We start from the raw sequence: 13,116 nt of genomic DNA on the forward strand, positions 1-13,116 counted from the left end.
CCAACGGGTCCCATAGGGATGGAGCCACCCAATGGTTCCCATAGGGATGGGGGCACCCAGTGGGTGCTATAGGGGTGGGGTTATCCAATGGGTCCTATGGGGATGGAGGCACCCAATGGTTCCCATAGGGATGGAGCCACCCAATGGTTCCCATAGGGATGGAGCCACCCAACGGGGTCCCATAGGGATGGGGGCACCCAATGGTTCCCATAGGGATGGAGCCACCCAATGGTTCCCATAGGGATGGGGGCACCCAACGGCTCAGGGCTCCCCCAGCTCCTCGGCGAGGCAGGGCTGGAGCTCCCGCAGCGCCCGCAGGAAGCAGCGGTGGCCGCGGGGCCCCCAGCCCGGGGCCGTGTCCAGGAGCCGCCGCATCCGCTCCTGCGGGGTGGCCCCGGCGGCCACGGCGGCCGCGGCCTCGGCGCTGAGCGCGCCCCGAGCCTGGAGCCGGTCCGCGAGCGCCGCCGCCGCCCGCACCCCCTGCACCAGCGCCGCGCGGTGCCGCTGCACGAACCGGCGGCCGGCCTCGGCTGTGGCGTCATCGGCGGCGTCATCGGGGACGTCATCGGTGGGGCGGGGAGGGGCTGAGAAGGGGGAAAGGGGGAGAAGGGGTTGGGGGGGCGGAACTTGGATACTTGGGGTGGTGCTTCCCGACACAGCGCATCCCAACTCATCCCAACGAACGCATCCCAACACAACGCATCCCAACACAACGCATCCCATCCCAACCCATCCCATCCCAACACAACCCATCCCAATCAATCCCAACGCATCCCATCCCAACCAATCCCAACGCATCCCATCCCAATCAATCCCAACGCATCCCATCCCAACGCATCCATCCCATCCCAACCAATCCCAACACATCCCATCCCAACCAATCCCAACGCATCCCATCCCAACCAATCCCAACGCATCCCATCCCATCCCAACCAATCCCATCCCAATGCATCCCGTCCCAACCCATCCCATCCCAACCAATCCCAATGCATCCCATCCCATCCCAACGCATCCCAGCCCAACCCAACCAATCCCAATGCATCCCATCCCATCCCAACCCATCCCATCCCAACGCATCCCATCCCATCCCAACACAACCCATCCGAATCAATCCCAACGCATCCCATCCCATCCCAACCCATCCCATCCCAACACAACCCATCCCAACGCATCCCATCCCAACGCAACGCATCCCAACACAACGCATCCCATCCCAATGCATCCCAATCCATCCCAACACAACGCATCCCATCCCAACACATCCCAACACATCGCAACGCATCCCAACCCATCCCAACACAACGCATCCCATCCCAACGCATCCCATCCCAACCCAACGCATCCCATCCCAACACAACGCATCCCATCCCAACACATCGCAACGCATCCCATACCAACGCAACGCATCCCATCCCAATGCATCCCAGTGCATCCCAACACAACGCATCCCATCCCAACGCGTCCCATCCCAACCCAACGCATCCCATCCCAACACAACGCATCCCAACCCAACACATCGCAACGCATCCCAACCCATCCCAACGCATCCCATCCCAACACATCCCATCCAAACACAACACATCCCAACGCATCCCATCCCAACACAACGCATCCCATCCCATCCATCCCATCCCAACCCAACCCATCCCATCCATCCCAACCCATCCCACCCCAACATATCTATCCCATTCCAACCCATCCTATCCCTTCCCAACCCAACCATCTGCACTGCTCTTCCCATCTCATCCCTTCCCAACCCATCCCAACCATTTGCGCTATGCTTCCCATCCAATCCTAACCCTTCCCAAGTCAACCACATCCCATCCCAACCCAACCCAACCCATCCCATGCCGACCCATCCCATGCATCCCATCGCAACACATCCATCCCAACCCATGCTGACCCAACCCATCCCATCCCATCCCAACCCAACCCATCCCATCCCATCCATCCCATCCCATCCCATCCATCACAACCCATCCCAACCATCCCAACCCAACCCATCCATCCCAACCCAACCCATCCCATCCCATCCATCCCATCCCAACCATCCCAACCGACCGCATCCATCCCAACCCATCCTGACCCAACCCATCCATCTGAATCCATCCCATCCCAACCCAACCCATCCCATCCCACCCAACCCAACCCATCCCATCCATCCCATCCCATCCATCACAACCCATCCCAACCATCCCAACCCAACCCATCCATCCCAACCCATCCCATCCCATCCCAACCCATCCATCCCATCCCATCCATCCCAACTGACCGCATCCATCCCAACCCATCCTGACCCAACCCATCCATCTGAATCCATCCCATCCCATCCAACCCAACCCAACCCAACCCATCCCATCCCAACCCATCCATCCCATCCCATCCATCCCAACCAACCACATCCATCCCAACCCATCCCAACCATCCCAACCCAACCCATCCCAACCCATCCATCCCATCCCATCCCATCCCACCCAACCCAACCCATCCCATCCCATCCATCCCACCCCACCCCACCCCTCTCACCCCCATCCCCCAGCAGCCACTCGGCCAGGTCCCTCCTCTCGATGCTCCTCAGCGCCTGCCCCACCACCGTCACCCCATAGCGCTCCCCATAGTGACCCAGGATGAGGTCGGTGAGATCGAGCGCGTCGGCCGCCTCCATCCTGCCGCGGGCCATGGGTCGGTACCCGCCGGCCACCGGTGCCCGGTTCAGCGCCGCCTTCATGCGCCGCAGCTCCAGCGCCGGCAGCTCGTCCAGCACCCGCAGGATGCGGTCCCGGCCCCCCGCCCCCAGGGCACCGCTGCTGCTCCAGGCCATGGGGCCAATGGGGCAGGAAGGAAATGGGGCTGACGGGAGGGGATACGTGGGGCTCAAGGCGGCGCTTGCGCTGCTGGCCCTGGGGAGGGCGTGGAGGGGGGAAATGGGGGCTCCTGCCTGCAGTGGGGCAGGGATGAGGCCACTGCCTGCAATGGGGCAGGGATGAGGCCACTGCCTGCAGTGGGGCAGGGATGGGGGCTCCTGCCTGCAATGGGGCAGGGATGAGGCCGCTGCCTGCAGTGGGGCAGGGATGGGGGCTCCTACCCACGATGGGGCAGGGATGAGGCTGCTGCCTGCAGTGGGGCAGGGATGGGGGCTCCTACCCGCGATAGGGCAGGGATGAGGCTGCTGCCTGCAATGGGGCTGGGATGAGGCCGCTGCCTGCAGTGGGGCAGGGATGGGGGCTCCTACCCACGATAGGGCAGGGATGAGGCTGCTGCCTGCAATGGGGCTGGGATGAGGCCGCTGCCTGCAGTGGGGCAGGGATGGGGGGCTCCTGCCCGCAGTGGGGCAGGGATGGGAGCTCCTGCCCACAATGGGGCAGGGATGGGGGGCTCCTGCCTGCAATGGGGCAGGGATGGGGGGCTCCTGCCTGCAATGGGGCAGGGATGGGGGCTCCTGCCCGCAATGGGGCAGGGATGGGGACTCCTGCCCGCAGTGGGGCAGGGATGGGGGCTCCTGCCTGCAATGGGGCAGGGATGAGGCCGCTGCCTGCAGTGGGGCAGGGATGGGGGGCTCCTGCCTGCAATGGGGCAGGGATGGGGGCTCCTGCCCGCAATGGGGCAGGGATGAGGCCGCTGCCTGCGATGGGGCAGGGATGGGGGGGCTCCTGCCCGCAATGGGGCAGGGATGGGGGCTCCTACCCACGATGGGGCAGGGATGAGGCTGCTGCCTGCAATGGGGCAGGGATGGGGGGCTCCTGCCCGCAGTGGGTCAGGGATGAGGCTCCTGCCCGCAGTGGGGCAGGGATGGGGGCTCCTGCCCGCAATGGGGCAGGGATGGGGGCTCCTGCCTGCAATGGGGCAGGGATGGGGGCTCCTGCCTGCAGTGGGGCAGGGATGGGGGCTCCTGCCCGCAATGGGGCAGGGATGAGGCCGCTGCCTGCAATGGGGCAGGGATGGGGGCTCCTGCCCGCAATGGGGCAGGGATGGGGGCTCCTGCCTGCAGTGGGGCAGGGATGGGGGCTCCTGCCCGCAGTGGGGCAGGGATGGGGGCTCCTGCCCGCAATGGGGCAGGGATGGGGGCTCCTGCCCGCAGTGGGGCAGGGATGGGGGCTCTCTCCCTATGGCTCCGGCTCCCCACGGCCCGGCCCCAAACCGGCCCCGCTGCCCGCGGCACAACCGGACGAGCCGGCAGCGGCACCACCCTTCCCTAATATGGTCATGGCCCCGCCCTCCACCTCCTTATATGGGCATGGCCCCGCCCCGCACGTCGTTGCAGTCCCGGGTCCTAGCGCCCGCCCGCCCGCTCGTCCCCTATGGGATGGGGTTTTAGGGGGCAAAGCGAGCGCGTTCCGGAGCTCTGAGTGTGCCCCCCATGTCCCCATCGTGCCCCCCAAGTCCTTCCTATGGCTCCCACATCCCCACCGTGCCCCACATCTCGCATTCCGTGCTATGGGGGGGCTCTCCCACTACAACTCCCACCTGAATAAGGGGGGGGGGGGAACACGTACCAGGGACCCCCCCCCCCCCACATCCCCTTCTTGGCACCTTCACCCCTTGGGGCCTCCCTAAGGACCCCCCTGATTCCCCCCCCCCCCCTTTAGGACCCTCCCATCGCCCCCTTTGGGACCTGAACCCCCTTAAAGCCCCCCCAGGGACCCTCTTGGGGGTCCCCCCCCCATCCTCATCCCCCCCCCCTCCCCCCCCATCCCCCTTCTTCCTCCCGGGGTTTTCCCACCGGATTCCCGGTGGGACACAAAGGGGGGGACACGGGGGGGGGGTTGCGCAAACCTGGAACCGCCTGTTGGGAAATGCCCCCCCCCCCCCCCCCCCCGTGCTTGGGGCTGGGACCCCCCCATTGACCCCCATAATGGGGGTTAAAGGGAGGCGCTGGTGGCTCTGCTGCCCCCCCCCCCAACCTCTTCCATTGGGGGTTCAAGGGGGGGGGGGGGGGGAGGGGAAATGGGTCCTTCCAATGGGGGTTCCCCCCCCCCCCCCCCCCCCATTGCCCGGGGCTGAGTCACGGGGTGGGGCAGGGCCCAAAATGGGGCAAAAACCGCAAAAATGCGGCTGCTTCCCCTTGCTTTGGGGGGGGGGGGAAGGGGGGGGAAGGGTTCGCTATGGGGGGGGGCAGAAGCCACTATGGGGGGGGGGGGGGACCGGGACAGGACCACTATGGGGGGGACAGGGGCCGCTATGGGGGGGCCGGAGCCGCCATGTTTGGGGTTGGGGAGGGGGGGCACGATCGTGGCGTTGTTTTGGGGTGCAGCAGCCGCAGCCCCCCCCCCCCCGGGTCCGTGTTTCCCCCCCCCACATCCCGCCCCACCCCACGGAAGGCCGTGACTCAGGCCCCGGCCCTTCATAAGCTGCGAGCCGGCTCCAGCCCCACAGCGCCCGCCCCATGGCTGCCTTCAGCCTCCTCCAACTCCTCCTCCTCGGCGCTACCGGTGAGTCCCGGCCCGAGCCGGTTCCCTTTGGGAATTCCGGGTCCCTTTCCCGGCTTCCCAAAGCCCCTTCCCGAACCCTGGAGTCTCCTCCCCGGGTCCCTTTCCTTGAGACCTGGATCCCAATTTGGGTGCCCAGATCCCGTTTGGGTGCCCCGGTCTCTATTTGGGTGCCCTGGTCCCCGTTTGGGTGCCCCGGTCTCTATTTGGGTGCCCTGGTCCCCATTTGGGTGCCCCGGTCTCTATTTGGGTGCCCTGGTCCCCATTTGGGTGCCCCGGTCTCTATTTGGGTGCCCTGGTCCCCGTTTGGGTGCCCCGGTCCCTTTTTGGGTGCCCCGGTTCCCGTTTGGGTGCCCAGATCCCGTTTGGATGCCCTGGTCCCCATTTGGGTGCCCCGGTCCCTATTTAGGTGCCCGGATCCCGTTTGGGTGCCTGGATCCCGTTTGGGTGCCCCGGTCCCTTTTTGGGTGCCCCGGTCCCTATTTAGGTGCCCGGATCCCGTTTGGGTGCCTGGATCCCGTTTGGGTGCCCCGGTCCCTTTTTGGGTGCCCCGGTCCCTTTTTGGGTGCCCCGGTCCCTTTTTGGGTGCCCCGGTCCCTATTTAGGTGCCCGGATCCCGTTTGGGTGCCTGGATCCCGTTTGGGTGCCCCGGTCCCTTTTTGGGTGCCCCGGTCCCCGTTTGGGTGCCTGAATCCCGTTTGGGTGCCCCGGTCCCCATTTGGGTGCCCCCGGTCCCTATTGGGGTGCCCGGATCCCATCCCAACCACTGGGTCCCATTCCCCAAGGGAATTCCCGAGTCCCCTTCCCCATCTCCCGGTTCCACTTCCCGAATTCCTTGGGCCCTGTTTGGGTCCCCTTCCTGGATGCCGGGCTCCCCACCCCGGATGTGTGGGTCACGCCCCTGGGTCCCTGCCCCACATCCGGGCCCCGTCCCCCGGCTCTCTTTGGTCTCCTCCCCATCACGGGGCCCCAAACCCCATGGGGATGGGGAGAGGGGGGGGGGTCCCCCCCTTGACCCCCATTGTGTACCCCATTGTCCCCCCCCATTGACCCCCATTGTCCCCCCATTGACCCCCCTTGTCCCCCCATTGTCCCCCCCTTGACCCCCATTGTCCCCCCATTGTCCCCCCATTGACCCCCATTGTGTCCCCCATTGACCCCCATTGTGTCCCCCATTGTCATCCCCCATTGACCCTCATTGTCCCCCCCATTGTCCCCCCCATTGACCCCCATTGTCCCCCCCATTGACCCCCATTGTCCTCCCCCATTGTCCCCCCATTGTGTCCCCCATTGTCCTCCCCCATTGACCCTCATTGTCCCCCCCATTGTCCCCCATTGTGTCCCCCATTGTGTCCCCCATTGACCCTCATTGTCCCCCCCATTGACCCCCATTGTGTCCCCCCCATTGACCCTCATTGTCCCCCCCATTGACCCTCATTGTTCCCCCCATTGACCCCCATTGTCCCCCCCATTGTGCCCCCCATTGACCCCCATTGTGTCCCCCATTGACCCCCATTGTCCCCCCCCTTGACCCCCATTGTCCCCCCCATTGACCCTCATTGTCCCCCCTTGACCCCCATTGTCCCCCCCATTGACCCCCATTGTGTCCCCCATTGACCCCCATTGTCCCCCCCCTTGACCCCCATTGACCCCCATTGTGTCCCCCCCCCAGTGCCAGTGGTGGCGCCGGAGCCCCCCCAGGATGTGGTGCAGGAGAGCCTGGAGCTGCAGCTCCCCCCCATCCAACAGCGTGAGGATGGGACACGGGAATGGGGGGGGGACATGGATGGAGGGGGGGCAACACCTTGGGATGGGGACATGGATGAAGGGACCCCCTTGGGATAGGGACCATGGGGGGGGACACGGGACACATTGGGATAGGGACATGGATAATGGAGGGGGGGGCAGCACTTTGGGGTAGGGACATGGATACAGGGAACACCTTAGGATGGGGGGACATGGATAAGGGGGGGGGGTCAGCACCTTGGGATGGGGACCTGGATACAGGGAATCCATTAGGATGGGGACCATGGATGGGGGGGACATGGATAATGGGAGGGGGGTCAGCACCTTAGGATGGGGACCATGGATGGGGGCAGCACCTTGGGATGGGGACCTGGATACAGGGAACCCCTTAGGATGGGGACATGGATGGGGGGACATGGATAATGGAGGTGGGGGGCAGCACCTTGGGATAGGGACCTGGATAAAGGGAATCCCTTAGGATGGGGGGACATGGATAATGGGGGGGGGGGGGCAGCACCTTGGGATGGGGACCTGGATACAGGGAACCCCTTAGGATGGGGACCATGGATAAAGGGAATCCCTTAGGATGGGGACATGGATAAAGGGAACCCCTTAGGATGGGGACCATGGATGGGGGCAACACCTTGGGATGGGGACCATGGATGGGGGCAACCCCTTAGGATGGGGACATGGATAAAGGGAACCCCTTAGGATGGGGACATGGATAAAGGGAACCCCTTAGGATGGGGACCATGGATACAGGGAATCCCTTAGGATGGGGACCATGGATACAGGGAACCCCTTAGGATGGGGACCATGGATACAGGGAATCCCTTAGGATGGGGACATGGATACAGGGAACCCCTTAGGATGGGGACATGGATGCAGGGACATGGCTGGGCTCCAGGCGCTCCTGCCCCATAACCACCCCCCCCTCCCCAGTGCTGCAGGACCCGGCCCCACCGCCTCTCCCGGCCTCCTCCTCCTCCGCCACCGCTGCCCCGTGGGGGCCCCGCTCCGTGCCCGGTTTCCCCCCTCCGTGGCCCGAAGCCGCCGCCGTGACCCGGCTCTGCCGGCACCGGTCCCCGCCGCCGCCGCCGCCGCTCTCCTCGGTCCCCGCTCTGCCCCCGAGCTCCTTCGGGCACCTCCGGCGCCAGGCGGCGGCGCTCGGAGCCTTCGGCACCCGCCTGGATTCGTGCTGCGACCGCGATGCTCCCGTGCCCTGCGCCCGCCGCGAGGTCCGGAGGCACCGGGACGGGGTTGGGGGGGATCCCCGGTACCGGACCCGTGGTTGTTGGGGGGGGGGGGTCCTGACCCTCACCGCTCGCTCCCCCCGCAGTGGGCCGCGGTGCTGGACGCGTTCTGCTCGGCGGAGTTCGCGGTGAAGACGCGGCCGTTCCATTGCTGCCGCCTGCGGGGCGCGCACCGGAGGCGCTGCTTCAGCCACGAAGCCGCCGCCGCCGCCGCTGCTCCCGGGACCGAGGCCGAGCGGAGCCCGGAGGTCCCGGTCCTGGTCCCGGTTCCGGTCCCGTTCCCCCCCGGGGAACCCACGGCCTCCAACGTGGGCAACATCTGCGCGCTGCGGGGGCTGCGGCCCGGCCCCACCGGGCCCCCCGGGCCCCTGGCCCGGTTCCACCGGCGCCTGGAGAGGGATTTTGGGCGCTGCTGCAGCAACGGGAGCGTGGAGTGCGCGCACGAGGCGGTGAGGGGGGGGTGGGGGGGTGGGGGGAGGGGGTGGGATGGGGAGGGGGGTGCGGGAATGGTGCAGGGGGGGAGAGGGGGATGAGGGATGGGGGTGCGCTGGTACCCGGAATAGGGGCCGGGGATGCAGGAGAGGAGATGGGGATGCAGATGGGGGTATCCTGGTATCCAGAATAGGGACCAGGGATGCAGGAGAGGAGATGGGGATGCGGGATGGGGGTACCCTGGTACCTAGAATAGGGTCTGGGGATGCAGGAGAGGAGATGGGGATGCAGATGGGGGTATCCTGGTAGCTAGAATAGGGTCTGGGGATGCAGGAGAGGAGATGGGGATGCGGGATGGGGGTACCCTGGTACCCGGAACAGGGGCCAGGGATGCAGGAATGATGCAGGAGCAGAGATGGGGATGCAGATTGGGGTACCCTGGTACCTAGAATAGGGTCTGGAGATGCAGGAGCAGAGATGGGGATGCAGATGGGGGTGCGCTGGTACCCGGAACAGGGGCCGGGGATGCAGGAGAGGAGATGGGGATGCAGATGGGGGTATCCTGGTAGCTAGAATAGGGTCTGGGGATGCAGGAGAGGAGATGGGGATGCAGATGGGGGTGCGCTGGTACCCGGAACAGGGGCCGGGGATGCAGGAGAGGAGATGGGGATGCAGATGGGGGGTATCCTGGTACCCGGAATAGGGGCCAGGGATGCAGGAATGATGCAGGAGGAGATGGGGATGCAGATGGGGGTATCCTGGTACCTAGAATAGGGTCTGGGGATGCAGGAGAGGAGATGGGGATGCGGGATGGGGGTATCCTGGTACCCGGAATAGGGTCTGGGGATGCAGGAGCAGAGATGGGGATGCAGATGGGGGTACCCTGGTACCTAGAATAGGGTCTGGGGATGCAGGAGAGGAGATGGGGATGCAGATGGGGGGTATCCTGGTACCCGGAATAGGGGCCAGGGATGCAGGAATGATGCAGGAGTGGAGATGGGGATGGGGGTACCCTGGTACCTAGAATGGGGTTCACGGATGCCGGAATGATGCAGGAGTGGAGATGGGGATGCAGGATGGGGGTACCCTGGAGTCTGGAATAGGGGCCAGGAATGATGCAGGAGCGCACAAAGGGATGCGGGATGGGGGTACCCTGGTACCCAGAATAGGGCCCGCGTCTGGATGGAGGATGGGGGTACGCTGGTATCCAGAATAGGGTCCGGGGCTGGATGCAGGACGGGGGTACCCTGGTACCCAGAATAGGGTCCGGGTCTGGATGGAGGATGGGGGTACGCTGGTATCCAGAATAGGGTCCGGGGCTGGATGGAGGACGGGGGTACCCCAATACCCAGAATAGGGTCCGGGGCTGGACGCAGGACGGGGGTACCCCAATACCCAGAATAGGGTCCGGGGCTGGACGCAGGACGGGGGTACCCCAATACCCAGAATAGGGTCTGGGGCTGGACGCAGGACGGGGGTACCCCAATACCCAGAATAGGGTCCGGGGCTGGACGCAGGACGGGGGTACCCCAATACCCAGAATAGGGTCCGGGGCTGGATGGAGGATGGGGGTACCCCAATACCCAGAATAGGGTCCGGGGCTGGATGCAGGACGGGGGTACCCTGGTACCCAGAATAGGGTCCGGGGCTGGACGCAGGACGGGGGTACCCTGGTACCCAGAATAGGGTCCGGGGCAGGATGCAGGACGGGGGTACCCTGGTACCCAGAATAGGGTCCGGGGCTGGATGCAGGACGGGGGTACCCCAATACCCAGAATAGGGTCCGGGGCTGGACGCAGGACGGGGGTACCCCAATACCCAGAATAGGGTCCGGGGCTGGATGGAGGACGGGGGTACCCCAATACCCAGAATAGGGTCTGGGGCTGGACGCAGGACGGGGGTACCCCGGTGTGTGCAGGGATCCAGGCAGGACCCAGAGATGGAACAAAAGCATCCCAAGAGGGGATCCAGGCCTCCGGGTAGGGAGGGAAAGGGAGGGGGGGGGGAGGATCCGAGCATCCGCGGGGACCAGGAGGGCCCCGAACACCGGGAAAACGGCACCAGGAAGGGGGGGGGGGGGGGTCCCCAAAGGCACCGGTGCCGGTCCCAGCCCCGCCGCTCCCGCAGTGGCGCTCGGGGCTGGAGCGGCTCTGCCGGCAGGAGGCGGCGCTGGGGCTCCGGGAGCGGCGCTGCTGCGGGCAGGGCTCGGCCCCCGCCCGGCTCCGCTGCTTCGCGGCCTCGGCCCCGCAGCCGCGCTACGATCGGGAGCGGCACAACGTGAGCCTGGGCCGGGCAGGGCCCGCGATGCTGCGGGCGCTCTGCGGCCCCGCCAGGCTGCTCAGCAAGAGGTGGGCACCGGCACCCCCCGAAACATCCCTGCCCCACGGATCCCATCCCTGCCCCACATCCCCATTGGAACCCCCATCCCATTGGTGATCCCATCCCTGCCCCACATCCTCATCGGAGCCCCCATCCCATTGGTGATCCCATCCCTGCCCCACATCCCCATCGGAACCCCCATCCCATTGGTGATCCCATCCCTGCCCCACATCCCCATCGGAGCCCCCATCCCATTGGTGATCCCATCCCTGCCCCGCATCCCCATCGGAGCCCCCATCCCATTGTTGATCCCATCCCTGCCCCACATCCTCATAGGAGCCCCCATCCCATTGGTGATCCCATCCCTGCCCCACATCCTCATCGGAGCCCTCATCCCATTGGTGATCCCATCCCTGCCCCACATCCTCATCGGAGCCCTCATCCCATTGGTGATCCCATCCCTGCCCCACATCCCCATCAGAGCCCTCATCCCCATTGGAGCCCCCATCCCATTGCTGACCCATCCCATTGAAGCCCCCATCCCGTCGGCGACCTCATCCCCATTGGTGTCCCCATCCCATCCCATCCCTGCCCCCATCCCATTGATGATCCCATCCCATTGGAGCCCTCATCCCACTGCTGACCCATCCCATCCCATCGGCGACCTCATCCCCATTGGTGATCCCATCCCTGCCCCACATCCTCATCGGAGCCCCCATCCCATTGGTGATCCCATCCCAGCCCCACATCCCCATCGGAGCCCCCATCCCATTGGTGATCCCATCCCTGCCCCACATCCCCATCGGAGCCCCCACCCCATTGGTGCTCCCATCCCTGGTCCCATCCCATTTGTGCCCCCATCCCATTGGTAACCACTATATCCCATCCCTGCCCCTTCACATCCCATCCCTGACCCTCATCCCCTCACTCCCCCCATATCCCATCCCTGCCTCCTACATCCCATTCCTGCCCCTGCCATTCCACTGCTCCTCCCTACATCCCATCCCTGCCCCACATCCCATTGCTCCCCCCCCATCCCATCCCTGCCCCACATCCCATTGCTCCCCCCCATCCCATCCCTGCCCCACATCCCATTGCTCCCCCCCAATCCCATCCCTGCCCCACATCCCATTGCTCCCCCCCCATCCCATCCCTGCCCCACATCCCATTGCTCCCCCCCCATCCCATCCCTGCCCCACATCCCATTGCTCCCCCCCATCCCATCCCTGCCCCACATCCCATTGCTCCCCCCCATCCCATCCCTGCCCCACATCCCATTGCTCCCCCCCATCCCATCCCTGCCCCACATCCCATTGCTCCCCCCCCATCCCATCCCTGCCCCACATCCCATTGCTCCCCCCCATCCCGCAGGCGCCCAATCCCAGAGCTCCTGGGGGCCATCACCTCCTGCTGCCCTCGCCCCCCCCAGGAGCAACGCGCCTGCACCGAGGAGCAGGTGAGTGCCCTATGGGGCAATCCCCGCCCCATAACCCCCCCCCCCCAAACTGACCATGGTACCTCCCTCCTGCCCACAGCTGACCCACACCATCGCCACCCTGTGCAGCACCCATGGGGCAAGGGGGGGCTGGAAGGACCCAAAACGCTGCTGTGAGGGGGGGGATGCGGCCACCCGGCGCCGCTGCTTCGACTCCGCTTACCTGGAGCGGGTGCCAATGGGGCTGGCGGTGCCCCCCCCGCCCCATGGGCACGAGGAGTGACCCCCAACCCGGGGATAGGGGACAATAAAGGTGCTGCACCCCCCACACACGCTTCGGCATCTGTGTCCCTATGGGGTGGATGGGGGTCCCCGTGCATGCTTGTCCCTATGGGGTGGATGGGGGTCAATGGGCATCAGTGTCCCTATGGGGTGTATGGGGGTCAATGGGCATCAGTGTCCCTATGGGGTGGATGGGGGTCAATGGGCATCAGTGTCCCTATGG

At 65.6% G+C, this 13,116-nt stretch overlaps 2 protein-coding genes across 2 annotated transcripts; one reads left to right on the plus strand and one right to left on the minus strand.

The window, feature by feature from the left end:
* Positions 1–261: 261 nt before the first annotated feature.
* PYCARD (PYD and CARD domain containing) lies at positions 262–4,419 on the minus strand. The gene is given in 4 exon segments (XM_061444259.1): positions 262–584; positions 2,527–2,826; positions 2,829–2,850; positions 4,408–4,419. Coding segments are annotated over 4 exon segments (657 nt in total).
* A 964-nt stretch (positions 4,420–5,383) lies between these two features.
* On the plus strand, positions 5,384–12,894 carry ECM1 (extracellular matrix protein 1). Its single transcript, XM_061444257.1, has 7 exons — positions 5,384–5,429; positions 7,105–7,176; positions 8,115–8,410; positions 8,512–8,874; positions 10,985–11,205; positions 12,548–12,632; positions 12,712–12,894. Exons 1-7 carry the CDS (start codon positions 5,384–5,386, stop codon positions 12,892–12,894), a joined length of 1,266 nt encoding a protein of 421 aa, XP_061300241.1.
* Positions 12,895–13,116: the final 222 nt, after the last annotated feature.

This window comes from Pezoporus flaviventris, unplaced genomic scaffold (genome assembly GCF_033815535.1).
Source record: "Pezoporus flaviventris isolate CSIRO_AGI_PZ_B2104156 unplaced genomic scaffold, CSIRO_AGI_Pfla_v1 ptg000743l, whole genome shotgun sequence".
Taxonomy (NCBI): domain Eukaryota; kingdom Metazoa; phylum Chordata; class Aves; order Psittaciformes; family Psittacidae; genus Pezoporus; species Pezoporus flaviventris.